Source organism: Psammomys obesus, unplaced genomic scaffold (assembly GCF_907164565.1).
Source record: "Psammomys obesus unplaced genomic scaffold, mPsaObe1.curated_primary_1811, whole genome shotgun sequence".
NCBI lineage: Eukaryota > Metazoa > Chordata > Mammalia > Rodentia > Muridae > Psammomys > Psammomys obesus.
The window spans coordinates 737,433-758,876 of record NW_026590809.1 but is presented as its reverse complement, the minus strand read 5'-3'; the positions used below and the strand labels follow the sequence as shown (position 1 = coordinate 758,876).

The window sequence follows — 21,444 nt, the reverse complement described above, 5'->3', positions numbered from 1 at the left end:
GATACAGCTGGGACACAGAGTTAACAAAATGTAACTAAAAAGAAAAAAATAATAAAAAAAAAAGAAAGAAGGAAAAAAAAAAAAAAGAACTTAACTTTTGTGAGCCAGTTCTACACACCCATGTGATGCAATATACAAATTCTGTCCTAAGACACCAGACAATTTAAGCCTAAGTTTTGGCTAATAGATGAAAAAAATAATATAATATAATGTATATATATATATATATAATATTAATACATATATTAAGAAATTAGTCAAAAATCAGGCAACAGAGTCCATGTCAGAGACAGCCCCCTCTCACCTTTCTTAGGGTCCCTCATAATGGCCAAGCTACCCATTGGCTATGTATGTGTAAAGGGCCTAGGCTGAGTCCATGCATGGTCCTTGGTTGGTGCTTCAGTCTCTATACGTCGCTCTGGCGCCTAGTTAATTGGCTCTGTTGTTCTCCTTGTGGAACTCCTGTTCCCTCTGAGTCCTTCTAATCTTTACCCCACTCTTTCTCAAGAATCCACCCGAAGTTTGGCTGTAAGTCTTAGTATCTCCTTCTATCCACTGCTGGGTGGAGCCTCTCAGAGAACAGCTATGCAAAGACAAAGTCCTTAATAGTGTCAGGGGTTGGACCTTAGGGTCTTAGGTTGGTCCAAGCAGTAGTTGGACATACTCTCATTCTCTGCTTTATCTTTATCCCCGCCCATTTTGTAGGCAGGGTAAAGACTGATGCCTGCTTGTCAACCACTTCCCCCTTTTAGGACTGCCTGACAGGCCACAGGGGAAGAAGTTGCCCTCAGTCCTCATGGTACTGGATGCACAGCAGTAGGATAGGGGTAGCTTCCCTTATCTCAAGAGTAATGAATAGGGTTTAGTGGGCAGAAGGAGGGAGGATCAAACTGAGGGGAAAGGAAGGAGGGGGCTGCAATTGGTATGTAAACTAAATCATTTAAAAAGAAAAGAAAAGAAATTAGCAATGCACTTGCTACTGTAAAATATTCCATATTATTTTATAAATAATGTGTCTTCTATCTGTATGCAATGGAACTAGCTTACATTTATCAACATGGGAGAACATGACTTATACTTTAGTAATCAGGTAATACTTTCTGGATAAATTAATTTTCAACAATTAATTCCTAGGGAATATATAAAATATTTTTCTTTATAAATTATGCATGTTAGTAATTTATTCTGCATTCAATCTCCAATTATCATTATCTAAATTAATGAGATTAAATGTGCACAATTATTAAAGATAGAAATATTTGAAAATTTTTTCAATACATATTAATGATTTATGATTGAAAGTATTGCAGCTAAATATTTTCAAAACTCGGTAATTACTTCAGGTAGATAAAGTAAATAAGGTTGGTTCAGTGTCTCTGTGGAAATTGTTATATTAGACATGAAATAAGGAAATATTAGTACTATAATCTATATCATGATAAAAGCAAGCAGTATTTTTAAGGTCTTCTTGTTGTTATGGTGAAGAAGAACCATAATCTGTGCCAGGAATAAAGCATAGGGAGTTTGTTCCTACTACTCTTCAGGTCTTAGATCCAACCCTGAGAACTGAATAAAAAGGGAAGACTAAACAGTCATTAATAATACCCGAGCAAATTTGGACTTAAAATTTTAAAGACTATTTACAGAAAACAATACAGCATGAGTTATTCATATATATGAATATGAAGACTACCACAGTAATGGATAATAAATGTTCTTATGTGACATTATCACTAGAAAGTATAAACATTACAAAAATTACTAATTTACTTGTTATGATTTTTAAAATGTATTAATCAGTAGTAGAAATATTTCATTATTTTTATAAATAATAAATAACTATCAATATTTGAGTCAATAGTTACTATAATTGCAGACACTGATTCTCAATCACTTCAAGTACTCCAGACATGTAATACTAATACAGGTATATAATAAGTCTGATTCATTAGGATATGTATGTGAATCTTCACAGTCATATCCAGCTTTCACAATAATTCACATGTAATGATATAATTATCATTCCACTTTTCAATAAGACTATGTTAATGTAAAGCAAAATTATGTAGCCTCTCCAGAAACCAAAATGACAAATGGGAAATCCAGATTCCATCCTAGAATTGTCTGGCCTTCTAGAATATAAGCATAATTTTATGCTAGAGTAACTATGTACTGTGTATACCAATTTCCATTAGGAAGAAAATATCCTCGTATTTATAGAACTATAGAAATTTACAGGCTAATAACACTATTTTTATTTCTAATCATCTATTGCCTTTTTATTACTATTTCTCTAGTGGGAAGTATTTTTATGTAATAAAGGAGACAGATTCTATTGAAATAACATTTATTAGAATGCAGCCATTTGAGGCACAAGGAACTAGAATTTTCATTTCCTATTTCTAAGTAAAAGTGTTCTGGGTAACTACTAAATTGATTTTGCCATCTCAAGTATACCAAGTCAATTCTCCATAGTTTTATCATCAACTTCCTGTCAGCTGGCTTTTCTTCAAACATTTGCTTTTATTTAGCAAAGGGAATTAAAAGAACATAAGCATTTTATGTCCTATGATCCCAGAGCTCACCAATTGTAAACCATTTGATAAAATGGCATGAAATCATCTCCTAGCATTCATGGGACTTCTAATAAAACAAGCCAAAGCCCTTTAGATAATTAATTTGAATTGGGAAATGTTGTGTGCTTTCTAAGGTTTTCTCCATTTTTCTCAATACTTTGGCTTTTACAGTTCTTCGTAAATTACCATCCATTAATTTACCTATGAAATGGATTCTTGTCCATTGATATATTCAACTTTGTAGACAAAAATATATTAGTAAATGTTTATCACACACTCACATTTTAGCCAACTACAGTATCAGGCCAACTCTCAAATGTCACTCATAGATTATCTTGTTGGTTTTATTTCTTCTACTTCATTTTCTATGCTTCATTCGGAAATTTGCATGAATGTATACATTTCCTGATGCAGTCTCAAATACTATTGTAATTTTTGGCTCTATATGGATATCACTGTTTCAGAGGAAACTGATTTATAAGCCAAGAATCTATATAACGATTGAAGTTTGTCAATTCCCCCAGAATTACTTGACTTATTTTACTGTCTCTGAACTTGAGATACATGTAGACTTCAATAAAGACAATCATAGCATATCTTCTCTCTGAATATGAACCATTTTCGTACAATATGAGCTATATAATCATAAACATAAAAGCGGGTCTAACCTGTGCTGGTTATTTTTTGTCAAACTATAGAGTCACCTGAGACGAGGCAACCTAAATGGAGGAGTTTCTCCATCAGAGTGGCCTGAAGACATGTTCAAGGAGCCATTTACTGGGTTAATAATTGGTGTGGGGGGCCCTTTCCTCCTCAAGGCAGACATGGTACTTCTCCCAACAAAGAACCCCAAATGATATCCCCTTCTTTATACTTGTATTCTTTGCTTAGCTGCTGCCTCTCCTTTATATGTATGACTCTCTTCCTAGTCCTTGGGAGCATTTAAGCTAAATAAATAAATAGATGGATAAATAAATAAATAAATAAATAAATAAATAAATAAATAAGTGGGCTATGGGCCTCAGTACTATGCAAAGCCTGTGGAATGGGAGACAGTACTGTTAGGAATTTGCCATGAGCCCCACAGTGTGTAAATCCTATGATGTGAGGGTCGGCTCTGTGAGAGAGGGCTCATGAGCCCACATGGTATATAAAATCTGAGAAGTTAGTGAGTCCTCTGTTTAAAATAGGACATTAGAGCAGAAATGGGTGTGCTAAAACTACAGGGTCTCATTAATCCCTTCATTCTGCACACATCCCTAGTCCTGGTCTCCTTAGATAGCTAATGAGCCAGCAGTCCTCCAGTAGAGCTCAGAGCCTCAGATAAAAAACAGAGGCCGGACCAAGAGGACCTCTAAGAGTATCTATTAATGTCATCAGTTTGAGTGGAACAAAGGCTTCGAGCAATTTAGAAGGAATCTAAACAAAAGAGGAACATGGGGGAGGGGAGTACTCCTTTCCAAGCTTGTGAGTCTGTGTCTTACTCAACTGCACATAACAGTTAATACAGAATGTAACTTCTGAACGATGCGCATCAAAGCGCTAAGAAATTAGATGGGAAAAGAATAAACAGTGCCCTTTGATTTCTCCTGGTAATTCTAAGAATGAAGCTGCAGCAACACATTTTATTTTATTCAGAAAAGTTAACTCCAAGCAGTTACGACAATTGGCTCCGGGTGGTATTTTCACTCTTCCTGATGGCCATCTGTTTGGCAAAGAGCACGGCTGTTTCCAGCATTATTGTGGCACATTGTTTCAAGTGACACAAATGATGGCTCTGTTGGACCCAGGGTGATTATCTGCTTCAGTGTTATTACAAAAGGGCACAGAGAAGAATAGAAAATGCACCTGAAAAATACTGCCCCCTCTTACAACTGCTTCTCCCATTGAAAATTCTTCACAGGTCACTTATGAGGACAGGAAGTGAGACCAAGCTACAAAACCCCAAAGCCTTTCCTAGTAACAAACTTCCTCCAGTGAAATTCCACTTTTGTAAAGGTTCCAGAACCTTCCAAATTAGTGCTATTAGCTGCAAACCAGCTGTGCAAGCACAGTAGCCCCCAGGGAACATTCTACTTTCAAATCCCAGTGCCTTTCAGAAGGAAGGCCTGATGTGAGTGAAGCAGCCAGCACCAACGGTCCGAGCCTCACTGCTCTGTGATGCTAGATAGACCTCTAACTGGACGTAACTGCATAGTCCAGAGATGACAGCTAGAGAGACGATTTTAAGATTCATCAGCATAAAATAATGAGAAACTTGGGGAACATTTTGAACTAGAGAAGGTAGAAGAAACTGAGCCTAATGCGACACGCCTGCAATCCTAGCATTTGAGAGGCAGAGGATGGGGGATTGATGGACATTCAAGGCCAACCTGCTCCATGTAATGAGTAACAGACCAGCCTTGAATATAAAGCGAGACCCTAACTCATATATAATAAAGGGTAAGAATGCCATCTGTCCTAAATCCTTCCTGCTTCTACAACACATAAGAAACATACAGGAAGAACTGAGCAGCCTATGTCTTGTCAGAGCATGCTGTGATTATGCGCACACACGCGCATGAGCAGCCCTCCCTGTGTCTGTACCACTCCTACTGTAGTACTGAGGTAGTGGACAAGTAAAGCCACATTGGGTGCTCATGGGAGTGCTACAGATCTGAACTCAGGCCATGATCCTTGTGCAGCAAGGGCTTTTACTGCTGAGCTATCTCCCAAGCCTGTGTTTCTTTTAAAATATCTTTTAAATAAGCAGCAGCAGACATATCAGCTCATCCTGTCTAGAGAGGCCAATCTCTGATTCTGCGTGCTGGTCCTGCCATGGGTTCTGCCTGGCACTGGCACTCAAGCTTGGCTCTGTGTGCATCCGTCATCAGCATTGCCCTCCCTTTCCTACTGCCATCAAACATCTTCACCTCACTGCATCCAGTCTGCCTTTTTAAAAAATGGTGTATCCAGGACTATCCTCCCTCCTGCATTCTTCCAACTACCCACTGGTTGCCCTCTATTACCAGTTACACACAATTCTCCGGGCAGCAGTCTGTCCCTTTGTCCTCTGCCGTGACACTGCTTTGTGTGTACCTCTTGTCCTCCACTTCTCCCCACTTCCTTCTCTCCTCCTGTTCCTTCTGTTTCTCCCCCAGCCTTCAAACATCCTGTTACTATGTGCTGCCCTTCCCAATGGACACTTCACATTTTCTCTGTCATGAAAGAGGGCAAATCTATTTAGCTCAGACAAGCCTACACTTTCAATGCTTCTGAACATCCCTGGGGCACATGCTTTAAACTCCAGCCTCAAAGAACATGAGGAAGAAGGAAAAGTAGAAAGGGGGAAACCTCAAATGGATACATCAAATTCATTTCACCGTGCCTTACATATACTAAAATATAACCTGTACATTGCCCATTGGCATTTTATACACAGAACTAATGTTAAACTTTTCACCACAATATTTCTCCTTAGGCCTTTAATCATTTATAATATTTCTTTCTGGACTTGATCCAAATAGTCTTTCTAAAACTCAAAGATGAAACCCAGCTCTCTGATAAAGGTCTGATGGAAGTAATTATACTTAAAACTCATTATAGCTCCCTCATTCTGTTTCTTTTATGCTAATAAGAAAGTTTAGGCTGAATATATTATATACAATTATATTATATTATTTATATCATATAAATATATAATATTTAACTCTTGCTATCTGTTCATGAATAATAAGCTAAGTGTATGTGCTTTCTTTTTAAAACAATCTGTACATACCAGCTGAGAGTATGGAAGTATATGCTTGCCACCAAAGAAGATATTTTTATGTATTTTGTGAAACAGAAACTTCAAAATGAAATTAAAAAGTGATATCAGGAAAAATTACAGTATTTTTAGCTAATAGGTCAGCTTTACTTTGTCTTAATTCTCAAAATTGAATCCAACATATATCTGAGTGGCTAGAACTGACTTAGAACTGAGCAAATAGAAGAACCTGCTTGAAATTCTTGGTGTGGGGATCAGGAACTGGGGTTAGCTGGGTGATGTCCATGGAGCCTACACAGAACCCTGGGAACCAGACTCCGGAGACCAGACTCAAAGGTGCAGATCTGACTTTAACATCCAGTGTAACAGCCTTTAAAAGATTGAAAGCCAATCAGACCATCCCATGCTAGCCTCAAGCATTAGTAACAATCAATAAAGTTGGTGCAACTGTAAGGAAGTGTGGGTGATATGGGGGAGGGGAGCAGGGTCACCTTAGGAGGCATCCATAAAGAAGGCGGAAGCAGTTACCGCCCTAACCTTGCATCCATTTTGAAATGTCACTAGTGTGCTAGGAGTCCCTAGTGGACCAACACTGTGTGCAGTGAGGGCACTTCACTCACCATTCCCTGTGGGCCTCCAAAAGGCTTACCTCGACCTTCCCCACATCATTAAGATTTCCTGTTACCTACTATGTTTTGGTGAATTGTTGCCTGTGCTTTTAGGATGGAAAGTATGACTTCTGGAATATTTCATTTGCCAGAATCTGAGTGTTCATGTGTTTAGAGGGATCCCAGGCATGCCAGGAAACTAATGTGGTTTAGTCAATAAAGAGATGGGGTTCAACTCCTCTACCTGTTGCTTGGTTGTAGTCTAGAGTTATTTAGAGTCCATAAAAATAAATGCCACTTCCATTCTGGTCATCTGTGAGGAACGAATAAAGCGTCTAGAAGGGAAGACAGTTCTCTCGTGGTATTATTAGCTGCATACATTTTTTTTCCTTCTGTTTCACACATTTCCTCTGCATTCTAAAAATTCCAGACACACTACCTAACATTTTACATCTTTATTAAGTCACAAACTTTTCCCCACATTTTAAGTTTATTTTTATATTTATTACCTTTATATCCTAATAATAGGCCCTCCTTCCTCTTCTCCTGGCCCACCCTTCCTCCTTCTTCCCCTTATGCTCCTTCTCCTATTCCTCAGATAAGGGGAACTCCCCACCCCTAACCCACACCAGCACATCAAGTACCATCAGGACTGAACACCTCTTTTCCCCTGTGACCTGGGGAGACAGCGCTGTCAGGGGAAAGTATAGAAAAACAGGCAACAGAGTCCATGTCAGTAACATCCCCTTCTCCCCTTTCTAGGGGGAGCCACATGATGGCCAAGGTACCCCTTGGCTATGTAAGTATAAGTTGCCTAGGTCAAGTCCTTGCACGGTCTTTAGTTGGTGCTTCTGTCTCCATGAGCCTCCCTGGACCTATGTTAGTTGGCTCTGTTGTTCTTGTGGAACTACTGTTTCCCTAAGATATTTCTATTCTCCCCCCCCCACTCACAAACTTTCTATTCCAAGACAATGGATCATCCTAGCTTGAAGGTCTTCCCTCTCCTCTGATAGGAAAGGGTCCCAAACCCCACTTACACTAATGTCCCCTTGCACGAATGTCCACTCCATAGAATTAGTTATTAACTAGCATAAGTTACAGTGATCCTCTCCGTGGAATTTCATGCCTAAGAATCCATGAAGTAGCTCTTGAACAAAACTCACACTTTCTCAGAGAGTTTTGCTTAAATACCCTAAGCTTATTCACTCTTTGGAAACACACCTGCCCCCCTCCCCACACAGATCAAAAGAGCATAACAGATCTCCTAGAGTTGGAACTCCAGGTTGTTTTGAGAAACCTAACACAGGTGCGGAGAATCAGACTCAGGTCTCTGCAAGAGACATAAGAACGGAGTCATCCCTCCAATCTTAGAACAGGACTGTTCTTAGAGTTCACATGATAATACTATATTCTAAACTCAAGTCTGGAGTTACATTAGAAAACATTTTAAATGTGTCTGATGACCCTGCTGCTACTCATAAAGACATTCCTTATCTCCTGACCAACAGAAATGAATCCATCCTTGATATTGTGTATTTAAATTGCCATACATTTAATTATCTGCAAAGTTGTTATACAGTTCTTAGAATCTTCTCTTAATATTTTGAGTGTAAACCAGAAGTTTGAAAAGTGTTAGAAGATTGCCTCTGATCAAGTATATCTGTATGTGTGGTAAAGCTGCAGGTCTAGCACACTCATTGGGTCCATCTGGAGTCCTGTAGATCTTGAGCTAATGAAAAAGAGAAAATTAAAAACAAACATCTCTCTTTCCCTTAGACTATGACATAAGGAAAACATGGAGCAGAGAAATTATGTTCTAAGGATGCTTTTACTTGCTGTATAGCAGCCAAAGGAAGGCTTCATTTCTTCTAGTATTAAATGTTTAGATTCAAATTTAAGATTTGTTTTAATGTACTTTTAAATGTGAGGGTATTCAGTACTCTGATTGCTTGGGGCATTTCCAAACCATTTATGGGTACACAGCATGCTCCACATTCATTTTTATACTGATGTGACTATTTAAACTCTGACATAATTCAGAAGCTGGCAGTTATTAAACATGATTCTCTATAAATATTGATTTATAAATGACTATTGAGTAAAGCTCTTTTGGATATTGACTTTAAAACAATAGCTCATAAGTAATGAAGGTATTTCCACAGCTCCAAACTTAAACCAGGTGATTGAATACAAAATGGTCTCAAGTAGGTTAGTATGTCAGATGAAAAGTTGTTTGTTTTTTCAATTCGTTTTAATTTTGGATTTCCTTTGGGGAGCCTAAAGTCCTGTAACAGTTAAAGCACTATCAAGTTTTAAAACTATTAGTGAATAATTATCCCCACTAGGCAAGCAAGGCATCCAAGCTTGCACTGTAAGTCCTGAATGACTGAGAGAAAACATGTATGAGTGACTTAAGTGCCCACATTCAGCATTGTCAATGACAGAAAAAAAAAAACAAAAACAAGGAAACATGCAAATATTATAAAGTCACGAATAAGGGGTTTTGTTTGAGGAATTACCTCCATTTGTAGGCAATAATGTGTTTAAAAGAGAGTAAGGTCTTTTACTTATTCCTGGTCTAATTGATTGCTTCTACAGGTATTTGAAGACCATTTTATATCCTTCACAGTCAGCAACTGCCCTTAAATATCTGATCATGTTGCATTTGTGCTGGGGACATCACTGAGGTTTGCTTTCATGGTGAGCCACAGCCACCACTAACTAACCCTAATGACACTGGATTACCAGGGTACCTTGAAAGGCAGCCACCAGTTACTTCTCACAATCTCCTGGTGAAGCAATCGCTGCTAATATAACTGAGCGAGCACATCCTTTACATTCCTCACAGGCAGAGCTCTCCATGAAGAAATGTCCGTTTGTGTAGTTCTTGGCAGCAATAAAGGAGGCGGTTCCAAGACCACCTGTCTTCTCTGTGCACATCAATAGCTTCACACATCAAGCAGCTTCGTGGCGAGACTACTTTGAATTCTAGCTGAGTAATATGATGATTATGTGGGAGGCAAGTTTAGTGCATGACTCTGATCTCCAGAGTTAGAAGTTAATAAGCAACAAATTAATTTGATTCTAAAGTTGCCCTTCCAAAAGTAAAACTCTTTGACTTAGTAATATTGACTTGGAAAGCGCAAACAGCATCCAGACTGGAAAATAGGAAGTGTGTTCTTTGAGTGGCAGGTATAAAAGTGCAATCAGATATAAATTAACACCCTGAACTTAGAGTAAGGACCATCATTATAAGACATTTTCTCACCCTTGGTTTTTCTTTTTGTTTTCTATTGGTCCAAATGCTCTGTTCCTCAAGTAGTACCTATTTACAGGATCAGCACAGTAGGAAAGAAGTACTTCTGCACATCATGTTCATAAATTGTTGTTAATATTCAAACCTGAATTTCCAATAAGCTTATAAAATGTAGATTGTAATAGGTAGATAATATAGATGTTTGATGGATGGTGATGAGGAGGAGAAAGAAAGAAAGAAGGAAGGAAGGGAGGCAGGAAGGAAGATAATATCAATAGATAACTATTCTTCTAAGGAAGAATTGGAGAAGCATGTTATCAGAAGATGATGACATAGAAAACAGAGAAGATACAGTGTAGAGTTGGAAGGTCCTGCTAAAGCTATGTCTTATGCCAGGCAAACTTAGTAAGAAGTAGAGCATCTTATATATGATTTGCAGGGACCCAATGGTACAAAGTCAGCAGTAGCATTGCACAAAGGAAACACACAGTGTCTCCAGACTGAGCACAGGGTGGCCTCGGGGCTCATAATTCCAGTCTCTTCAAGAAGAAAAGCCAAGTTCCCAGGAACTGAAGTCTTAACAGCTTTGAGTCTACAGTTTCAGCTGCAGGCTGACCTTGCCACATCTGCTCCTGAGGATACAGAACTAGGTTCCTTTTGTCTTTTCATCAGTGTCTCTGAGAAAGTCTCAGATTGGCCTGGCTCTCAAATGCTCCCCTTTTTTTTACTTCCTTTTTTTTGCAATTCTTTTTTTAATTTTTATCAAATACACTTTATTCACTTTGTATGCCCTCATAAACCTCTCCCTCCTGCCCTCCCAATCCCACCTTCCCTCCCTCTTCTCCAAGCATGCCCCTCCCCAAGTCCACTGATAGAGGAGATCTTCCTCTCCTTCCTTCTGATCCTAGTCTATCAGATCCCATCAGGAGTGGCTGCATTGTCTTCCTCCATGGCCTGGTAAGGCTGCTCCCCTCTCAGGGGAGAGGTGATCAAAGAGCAGGCAAATCAGTTCATGTCAGAGGCAGTCCCTGTTCCCATTACTATGGAACCCACTTGGATACTGAACTGCCATGAGCTACATCTGTGCAAGGGTTCTAGGTTATCTTCATGCATGGTATTTGGTTGGAGTATGAGTCTCAGGAAAGACCCCTGTGCTCAGATTTTTCGGTTTTCTTGCTCTCTTTGTGGAGCTCCTGTCCTCTCCAGATCTTACTATTTCCCACTTCTTTCATAAGATTCCATGCACTCTGCCCAACAGTTGGCCATAAGTCTTAGCATCTGCTTTGTAATAGCCAGAAGCTGGAAACAACTCAGATGCACCTCAACTGAAGAATAGATACAGAAATTGTGATACATCTACACAATGGAATATTACTCAGCAATAAAAAAACAAGGAAATCCTGAAATTTGCAGGTAAATGGTGGGAACTGGAAAAGATCATCCCGAGTGAGCTATCCCAGAAGCAGAAAGACACACATTGTATATACTCATTCATATAGACATATAATATAGGATAAATCTACTAAAATCTGTACACCTAAAGAAACTAATTATGAGGGAGGACTCTGGCTATAATGCTCAATCCCTATCCCGGAAGGCAAACAGGATGGACATCAGAAGAAGAAAAGCTTTTTTTTTTTTTTTTTTTTTTTTTACTACTTAAGGCCAGATGAATTACTGGTGCTTGAATGTATAAAAGATTCCTAAGTTCTATGAACTAACAAACGTCTCCTAGTATCATCAAATGGATTCTTAATATAAATATCTCAATCATAATAGTGGATGAATGTTGAAGGATCTTAGACTCCCATAACATATAATAAATTTTTAGTCAGCTTAGAAGTGAAATTTACATAAGTTATAAAGGAACAATTGATACAGGTAATTTAGAAGAGTCCCTCATTTTTCTGAAATAGAGGAACTCCCATTCAATAACACATAAAGAAAGTTAACATAAGCAGTGGGTCCAAATGTAGAAAGATGTCCGTGTTATACTTCTTTCTGTTGTTGTTGTTTCTGGATGTCTCAGATGATCACACTGACCTGGGCTGTGGCTAAGTCATAGGTCTAGCTGAACCATTTTCTTTGGAGACAGGATGTAGCCAATGAAAAGATCTTAGGAAGTTATCTCCATCCAGACCAGGTGGGCACCTTCAGGAGAAGTCAACCAGCACCACAGTTCATCTACTTAGAGACATGAACTACTTGAACCATGAGACACATTCAACATGAAACACACCCTCCCCCAGAGAGGGGGTGGGGAGAATATCATTCTATAACCAGGAAAACAGATTCCCACTGCATATTGGGAAATATCCATTCAGTGGGGTAATCTGTAGGTAATTAGAAATTGGAAAACTCAAGTGGTGAATAGAATTGACATCTGATAAACTGCACTTTAAATTTCTTATGGACTCTAAAGCCATAGGCCACACATGTCATCCAGATAGAAGGTTGGAGTTGTATTAACCATCCATTGACAAACAAATAAGAATGGTTGATAATTCTGTTGCTCTCCTTGTGGAGTTCCTGTCCCCTCCAGGTCTTTCTATATCCCCCTTCTTTCATAAGATTCCCTGCACTCTGCCCGAAGTTTGGCTATGAGTCTCAGCATATATTTTGATACACTGCTAGGTAGTCTTTCAGAGGCCCTCTGTGGTAGGCTCCTGTCCTGTTACTTGTTTGCTCCTACATCCAATGTCCATCCCATTTGTCTTTCTAAGTGAGGATTGATCATCGTACCTTGGGTCCTCTTTCTGTAGCTCAGTATCCAAGTGGGTACTCTAATAAGGGGAACAGGGACTGTTTCTGACATGAACTCAATGGCGGGCTCTTTAACCCCTTCCCCCATTCCCCCCGAGGGAGGAGCAGCCCTACTAGGCCACAGAGGTGGACTTTGCAGCCAGTCCTGAAGACACTTGATAAAACAGTATCAGATGAAAGGGGAGGAGGTTCTCCCCTATCAATGGACTTGGAAAGGGGCAGGGAAGAGATGAGGGTTGGAGGATGGGATTGGGCAGGAAAGACGGAGTGGGATACAGCAGGGATACAAAGTTAACAAACTATAACTAATATTAAAAATAAAATAAAATAAAAACCCCAAATTGCCAAAACTATCTCTTACAACAACAGATCATCTGGAGGTATCTCTAGCTGTACTACATCTCAAGCTGTACTACAGAGCAACAGTAATAAAAACTATATAGAGCTCTATGTGGTTTTAAAGCTATACCATCCAAAGAAACTTTCTCCTCCTCATCCTTCTCTTTTTAATTTTTTGCAGGTTTATTGTATACATATATATAATATATATTACGATTTACTCATTTTGTATACCAATTATAGCCCCCTTCCTCATCTCCTCCTGGTCCCACCCTCCTTCCCTCTTTCCCCCTATCTCCTTCCCACAGGAAGGGGGAGTTCTCCTCTACTGCCATCTGACCCTAGCTTGTCAAGTCTCATCAGGACTGCCTGGATCCTCTTCCTCTGTGGCCTGGCATCTTGAAAGGAAAGCCATTCAAAAACTGATCCTGCTTTCTCATCCTCTAAGCCTTTTATCTCTTTCTCTCTCCTCCCTCTACCCTCCCTCTTTTGCCTTTTTCTTTTTAAATATCTTGTCTAGGGGTCCATTTTGGAGTACAGTGACCAGATTTACAGGGGTGCTGAATTATGATTGAAACAACTTTATGCTGTGGACCTAAAGAATCTCTAATCAAATTCTACTATGCCAACTCTTCAACATGAAACTCATATTCTCATGTGGTCTTTGATAATCTGTCTTTGAACTTTTACCTACATATTCCCATATCTTTAAATTTACAGGACCTTATTCAGGGAACCAAAGACAAAGTTTTATAATGAAAGGAAAAAAATTGCTCTAAGTGCCTTAGCAATGCATTACAAAAACAGAGAATGTAGAACCAAAGGAAACATTCCTAAAGCTGTAACCCTTTAATATAGTTCCCCATGTTGTGGTGACCCCTAACATTAAATTAATTTTGTTTGCACTTTATAATTGTAAGAGTTCTACTGCTATGAATCATAATTTTACCATCTGTATTTCTTGGTGGTCTTAGACAACCCATGTGGAAGGGTTATGACCCACAGATTGAGAAACACTTGTCCAAAGGAGAATCATGCTCTTAAAATTTTGCTATTGTTTATTTTACACTGGTACTTCAGCCTCTTCCTTTAGGTTTTCTTCTCCTATTTATCTATATATTGTGGATATACTTACTGTTTCTCCTGTACTCTGGTGTCCCTGTTTTGGTGCCATTTTGAGCTGGAGCAACAGGTTATTATCTTTAAAGAGAAGAACAGGAGACCAGAAGATAAGGAGATAGGAGATAGAAAATATAAAGTTTGGGGCTGGGAAGTCTGTCTCAAGCTACATCTTATGCCAAACAAACTTATTAAGAAGTACAGCATCTTATATACTGTTTCCAGGGGGGAATGAGACAGAGTTAGCAGAAGTTCTCATACAATGGGACTCATGAAGTCAGCAGTATAATCAAGTGATATTATGCAAAGGGAACTCCAGGTTATCTCCAAAGCATTACTGCTGATCACACAGTAGCCTTGGGACTGATAGATAACTCTAGTCTCTTCAAGAAGAAAAGCCAAGTTCCAAGGCCTGAAATCTTAACAGCTTGGATGCTCCAGCTTCAGCTCCAGGCTGACCTTGCCAAGTCCGCTCCTGAGGAAGGACATAGAACTAGGTTCCTTTTGTCTTTTTCATCAGAGCCTCTAAGAAAGCCTCAGATTGGCCCAGCTCTCAACAATATGGCAGTTAAGAGTACTGGTCTATTTATGTGATTTCAGGGCTGACCCCACTGTAGTAGCCTCATTTGGTGTGTTCTTTACTGCAGAAGATTGTTTCTACTATTTTCAGCATTCTTAGTTGCCTGTAATGGACTAGGGCTTGAGGTCCCATGAGACCTCCCTAATATTATACAGATTGAGCAAATTATATTTATATAATTTAGGAATATATACGTACACAAATATGTATGTGTAATATATTTATAATAACCATTAAAGTAATAGCATAAACTTAGGAAAGAGCAAGGGGGAGGTACATGAAATGGGTTGGCTAGAGGAAAGGGATGGAAGAAATAATATAATTACATTGTAACTTTAAATTTTAAAAATTAAACTATAAGAAGAATGCTCTTTACCCTTGCAACAGACCTGGTTTCTGTTCCTAGTACTCCTGTACTAGTCCTCCTATAGTTACAGCCACCTGTAACTACACTTTAGCCTCCAAGAGCACTGATCTCACGTGGTGCATATACATACATTTAAGCAAACCCTAATGCCCATATAAAATAAGAATAGATAAATCTTTAAAAAATAAAATTGGGGCTAGAGAACTGAATCCAAGGTTAAGAGTATCGATTGCTCTCCCATAAGAGTCTAGGCTCATTTTCCAGATTCCACATGGTGGTTTAACTACAGTCTATAATTCCAGTTCCTTGGAGATCCACACTTTTTTAAAATGATATCCGCACTATCCACAATACACAAATATACATGCAGAAAAAGCATCCAAACACACAAAATGAAATTCTTTTAAAAAGTTAAAGCAAAAATAAAACCTAGTACACCACACATTTAGGGGGAAGTGGAATAAGTAATGAAATGTCTTATAAATATGAGAACATGAATTATGCCAGTCTAAAATTACCTTCCTTTTGTTCAAGAAATCATGTTTTTCAGGTAATCCAGTTTGTCACTGGTTATACCACTTGGGTCTTAACTAACAGGAAGACCAGCCACAGTGCCATTGACTCAGTGCTAAGTCCCATTACTCTGTGAGATGGTCAGGAAGGTTTATTTGTTCAAAAGTGACCGCTGGTGTTGTCAGACCTGGTCAAAAACCAGAATATGAGGTTTTCAGGGAATGCATGTGCCTAGAAAGGGACCGTAGCTGAGAAGCCTATATAAAGGCGTCACCTCCTTCATAGGATAGCAGCCTGTGACTGTGGCCAAAACAGAAGAAGCTAATAAAGATGGAACTGCTTCCTTTCCATTGACTGTAATTGAAATGTGGATTATGTGTTATAGAATTGCCTTTAACCAAAAATTTTTCTATTGCGCAGGACATACATGATCTGAGAAATTAAATCTTTTTTTCCATGCTTTATAATGGAAAAAAAAAAGGTTGGTAGGAGTAGATTTGGCCCTATAAATGAGATTAGCTGAAGACAAAATGATTTATGAGCTGAGCCAACTGATGGGCTCTGAGTGAGGTTTTGTTAAACTAACAATATGGCTGGCAAAGATGGCATGTCAGGTCTTTCACTCTTTTCAAAGACCAAACCATGTCAAGATATCACTTCATAACTTTAAATGCATTACAAAGCTATAATACCAGAAGGTATGTTTAATGTGTCAGACCCATCCACTTGTCTCCTCAGTCCTGTGTTTCATGTCACTGTGCTTGCATTTCCAACAGATTTATTTTTCAGACCATTTTATATGAACTGTTCCATCATTTAATCTTATTCATGTAGTCTTGTTTACAGGTACCATTAGCACCACCCAATTACTCTTTCTACATGTACCTTTAGCCTCTGTAAGTCTCACCATAGTGTTTCTACAGCAAAAAAAAAAGGACTATCCTCTTTAAAAATGTTTGTCTGTGTAGAACAGAAAAATACACACACACACAAATACACTCAAGACTTCTTAGCAAAAATACTTCTAATGCAGATGTATTGCATGAGATAATATCTTTGTTTTAGAGTTTAAGGTTATATTTGATGCTCTGCAATGCTATTCTATTTTCTTCTCTCCTCTAATTCCTCCCTGTTTAACAGCAGACAAACCCAGGGAGCCTTGAATGAATCCGATGACCCTGAGACAGGCTGTCTAACTGATAACAAGCCGACTTCTCGACACTTCTATCCTGTCGCCTTGCTTCTTGTCAGCTCACACCTGCTAGTCGTGTGGCTTATTTTAAGTCTTGCGTTACTCTTAGCCAAATACCAATAAGTTTTATGTTGTGTTCCTCTTTTTCTACAAAGAACAATGGACTTTAATTCTGGGAACAATGTTGTAATATTTCTACATTTTCAGATTCACAGAATTAAAAAAAAAAAGAAGAAGAAATGTTTGCATTGTGGTTTTGTTTGTTTTTTCCTAAAAGGCAAAAAGTACTATGCATTAAGTGAATTATTTTGCTCTTTTGTCCACAGAAAAGTGTTTTCTCATTGTTAAGTAGCTAATGATGAGTTTGTTTGTTTTCTAATTACTGTCTTTGGAATAAGACAAAAAAAAAATAGAATCCTGAAAGCTTGAAGTTCTGAACTACCACTTCCCATGTCATTTATTAAATTAGGTCTGACATTGTGCAACAGTAAAACCCCCAAGATAATCTGGGAAGTGGAGGTTACAGACTTACTTTCCACTGTGCTAACACATAGTTGCCATCAGCTGATAGAAATGTGTCTGCTTTCTTACTCTGTTTCTTCTCATCCCTTATTCATTGATGTGTTTAACCTACTGTCAAGTAACTTTATGGAAAGAATGGCTCTTTATGTTTTGTAATTAAATTAACTTGTTTGTAACTATTGTTTGGGTTGATTTGGCTTTCAGACTACTTTTCTATTCTTTTTAACAAGGTCTCATTTGTGTCTTGATGCGCCATTTTTAGCACCTGTGACTTTTGTACTGTGGTTGAGGAGCACTCTCCTTTGATGAAGCTGAGTCTAGGAGCAGGCTGTTCAGAAAGCCATCTTCTCTCTTCACTGCATACCTAAAACAATGAAGTAAAATAGGGATGGAAAATCCTTTTAAAAAATCTATAGGGCCAGACTTAATGAATTAAATGCCTTATTCCTAGAACTGCATCCTTAGGGCTACATGTAGATTTTAATGTGTTTTAAGGGACTGATAGTTAATTTGTGGAAAAGTTATAAAAAGACAGATATATTTATGAAACTAAAGTAAAGCTGTATTGTGAAGCAAACTATATTTAAAGAGTTTATTAAAAGTTAAATGTCTGTTAAGAAACTTAATCATATCTTTCCGAAGGCAATAATGGTATTGGGCCTGGCCTAGGATTTAATTTTGTAAGATGTATCATCACTTGTGGGAAGACAATGTAGAGTTGAATCTTTGTTATTTTTACTTGGACTGTTGGTGCAACTCTGCATTGAACAAATAAAGCATATTTATTTATTCTGTGTTTCATGAAGTTGTACTTTTTCCCCTCTCACCAGAGAAGGATGCCGCATAGAGAATGTACTGAAGAATGTCAAATGCAGAAGGTATGCTTTCAACATGCTACAGCTGATGGCTTTCCCCAAGTGCTACCGGCCTCCAGAAGGCACTTACGGAAAAGCTGACACCTAAGTTTACCAACATGGAAACAGACAGGAACACAAATACATTGTGATTGGAAGAACTCCACCTCTGTTGTTTTTGTTTTGTAACGTTATGGGTGTGTGGGGTGAGTTGCTCCTGGGTGTTGTTCACATCAAGGCCAATGCATCACTCAGAAAGTGACCCAGATTTGACGTCCTACCAGCACTGCCATGGCCAGTCTATCTGTTCCTCTTTGTGTTAACCCTCACTGGTTGAGGTTAGTTGAGAAAGTGTAATTTCATCTGTAGAGTATTCAAATAAAATGTGTCCTGAGGAACTAGGTATTCCCATGGTACCAGAGGTGACTCAGAGAATGTCACACTCCATCTGAACTAAAGGGGAGCAAATATGATTTGTACGATGCTACTTTGGGGTCTTGACTGCAATCTCAACAGCCCAGCTTATTGGGCTTTATAAAATATATGCATAATAAATCCAATTAGGTAATGGTAACCCATTCCTTTGGTCACTTAAATGGCTTGCAGGTATGTTTGCACACATCTTTGTCATCATCTTCAAATGTGGTTCCACCTCCTAAGCTGGCAGATGAAAATGATTACAGCTATGAACTACAGCACAAAACCAGGAATCTTTGAAGAAGCTGAATGTGGGTTGGGCAACCCACCTAGACAGAGTAACATAGAATCTTTAATAAGTAGTGGGAAACACTAACAAGGCACTGAAGTTGCATGGGACAGAGCCTGCTGATGCCCCAAGTGAAAATCCAGCAGCGTGAAATTCACTTGGAAAATTTTATGGAAGTGAAAGACTTATCTATTAGATATTCCCCGGTCATCCTCTTCGTGTGTGTTTGCAGTCTGTCATAGGTCAATCTATGTGAAGCGGGGAACCATAGCATATGTGCAGCCATAAACAAAGATAGGTTGACACAGTAACTTTCAGTCAATCTGGATTTCAAAGGTGTACTGACAGTAAAATAACACCATGTATAAAATTACTAATATTGCAAGTCAGCAGTATCCTTAGAGACCACACTGCATCAGACCATCATGTGGGTAAATCAAGGCATGTCACTCAGATGACTGCAAAAGAGCAATTGCAGCCACCGTTGCCATCTCATTGTTTAGACTTTTTAACCTACAGCTTCTTTTTCCTCCAGATTGCTACTCTAGTTATGTATAAAAGTTGCCAGAGGAGAGTCAGATAGAAAGTAGGATTTATCACTGGAATTGACACTCAGAATAAAGGAATATGAAAAAAAATATGCATTCTTCCCTTTCTCACCAGTGGAAGTTGCTGTCCAAATATATATCTCTCTGATGATGATAGATGCTTCCTACACAGATGCCTCTGTTGTGACTTCATCTGTAGTGTCATGGGTAACATGGTTGCTCTTTGCCTAGAATACTACCAATAAAGGTTTTTCAGCTAGAGCGCTAATCACATTTTGAGTTTTTCAAGAGACTGAAAACAGAAGAGAGCACCCGAGGCTTCTGACAGTGCAATCACCATCCATTATTTTACCTAATGACATTTGGCCATTACCAAAATATTTGTAAGCCTTAAAATGGAAAAATTGCATTTATATGTGGAAATAATTATCTTAACAGTTCTCAGGCCTATTCTCCATTTCAGTGATTATATAAAATCTTTTAATTGTTTGATTTTTTTCAAGATTTTAGAATTCATGGTTACTTTCATTATTATATTGAGTTTAATATAAAAAGAGTTGTGATGACAAAGGTTGTGTCTAGCTCTGAGCTTTTCTTAAATATCTCAAGTAGTAATGTCAGCCCAGGACACCTTATATGATTTTTTTAACTCATAGATATTTTATAAACAACAATTCTTATTTATATATTTTTATAAACTAGCCATCTTAACTCAGATATGGTAAATATTTATTAACTGCAAAGCCAGTAGTAGGTTTTTCCAGTTTTGTATGACATTTTATAGGATATTTTTTCTGTCAATAAATGATAATATAGAAATATCAAAGGTAGTAATGCAGAGAAATTAATGTTTATTCATTTATCTTTACTGTTTCCTATGGGAATCTCACATGTGTGTGTCCTTTCAACCGAGGATTTTAAAAGGTGAATTCATATTTCCTGAATTTCACTACTAAGACTTTCAGAAGCAAACATTAAGTGAAGTGTTTTAAAGTCTGAGTGTACAAACATAGCAGTGCTCATGCAGTTCTATCAGCTGCCATCGTATTGCTCTATCCATGCTTCCATTTAAAAGCTATACCAGCAGGGAGATCACATGGAGTCAAACAATCTATCAAGAAAATAACATTTCCAAACTATGCAGGTTATTTTTTTCTTTCTCAAAAATGTGTGTTCCTTTCACTCTCATCAAATGTAGGTGTCAATTTTGGCTTAACTATTTACAGAGCCATAGAAGAAACATATTAAAAGCACAACAAGGCACAGCCATGATTGTTATCCAAAGGTCTAGCATATGCATGTGTCCTCAGGACAACTACATGTATACTTGAAACATCAGAGCTACATTGGTGTGCACTAGGTCACTGAATCCCCACCTCTGCTTTTCTTCCTAAATATTGCCTTGAGCTTTTCCCAACACAGTTCTTAAAATGTCTTCTAGACGCTACTCTGGTAATCCAGCCAGAACACGATAACTATATAATGTAGCTGGTCAATTATATAAAAGCATCCCCTCCCCAGTCAGGGCAGTATTCCATAGGGCCATTAGCCACTCATAACACTATTGCTTCTTACAATCAGTGAGGCCTTGAAATCAGGCATTGGCTGGGTGATATAAGTGCCCCCCTTTCACATAGTAAGTGGTTTTTATAAAATAGGACTCAGAATGGTAAAGGGGCAAAAGTTGAGGTTTTTCCCAATCAAACCCCTCCCACTGTAAAGATACTATGCCCAAACTGGCCCTTGTTGACTCATG

General features: G+C 38.4%; 1 protein-coding gene across 1 annotated transcript in view; it reads left to right on the top strand.

The window, feature by feature from the left end:
* The window catches only part of Inpp4b (inositol polyphosphate-4-phosphatase type II B), a 672,431-nt gene extending 653,393 nt beyond the window's left edge, over nucleotides 1-19,038 (top strand). Inside the window, exon 23 of the mRNA XM_055609049.1 lies at nucleotides 18,411-19,038. Within this exon, the coding sequence (XP_055465024.1) occupies nucleotides 18,411-18,543 (133 nt within the window). The 3' untranslated portion in view covers nucleotides 18,544-19,038. The remainder of the gene's footprint in view (nucleotides 1-18,410) is intronic.
* Nucleotides 19,039-21,444: the final 2,406 nt, after the last annotated feature.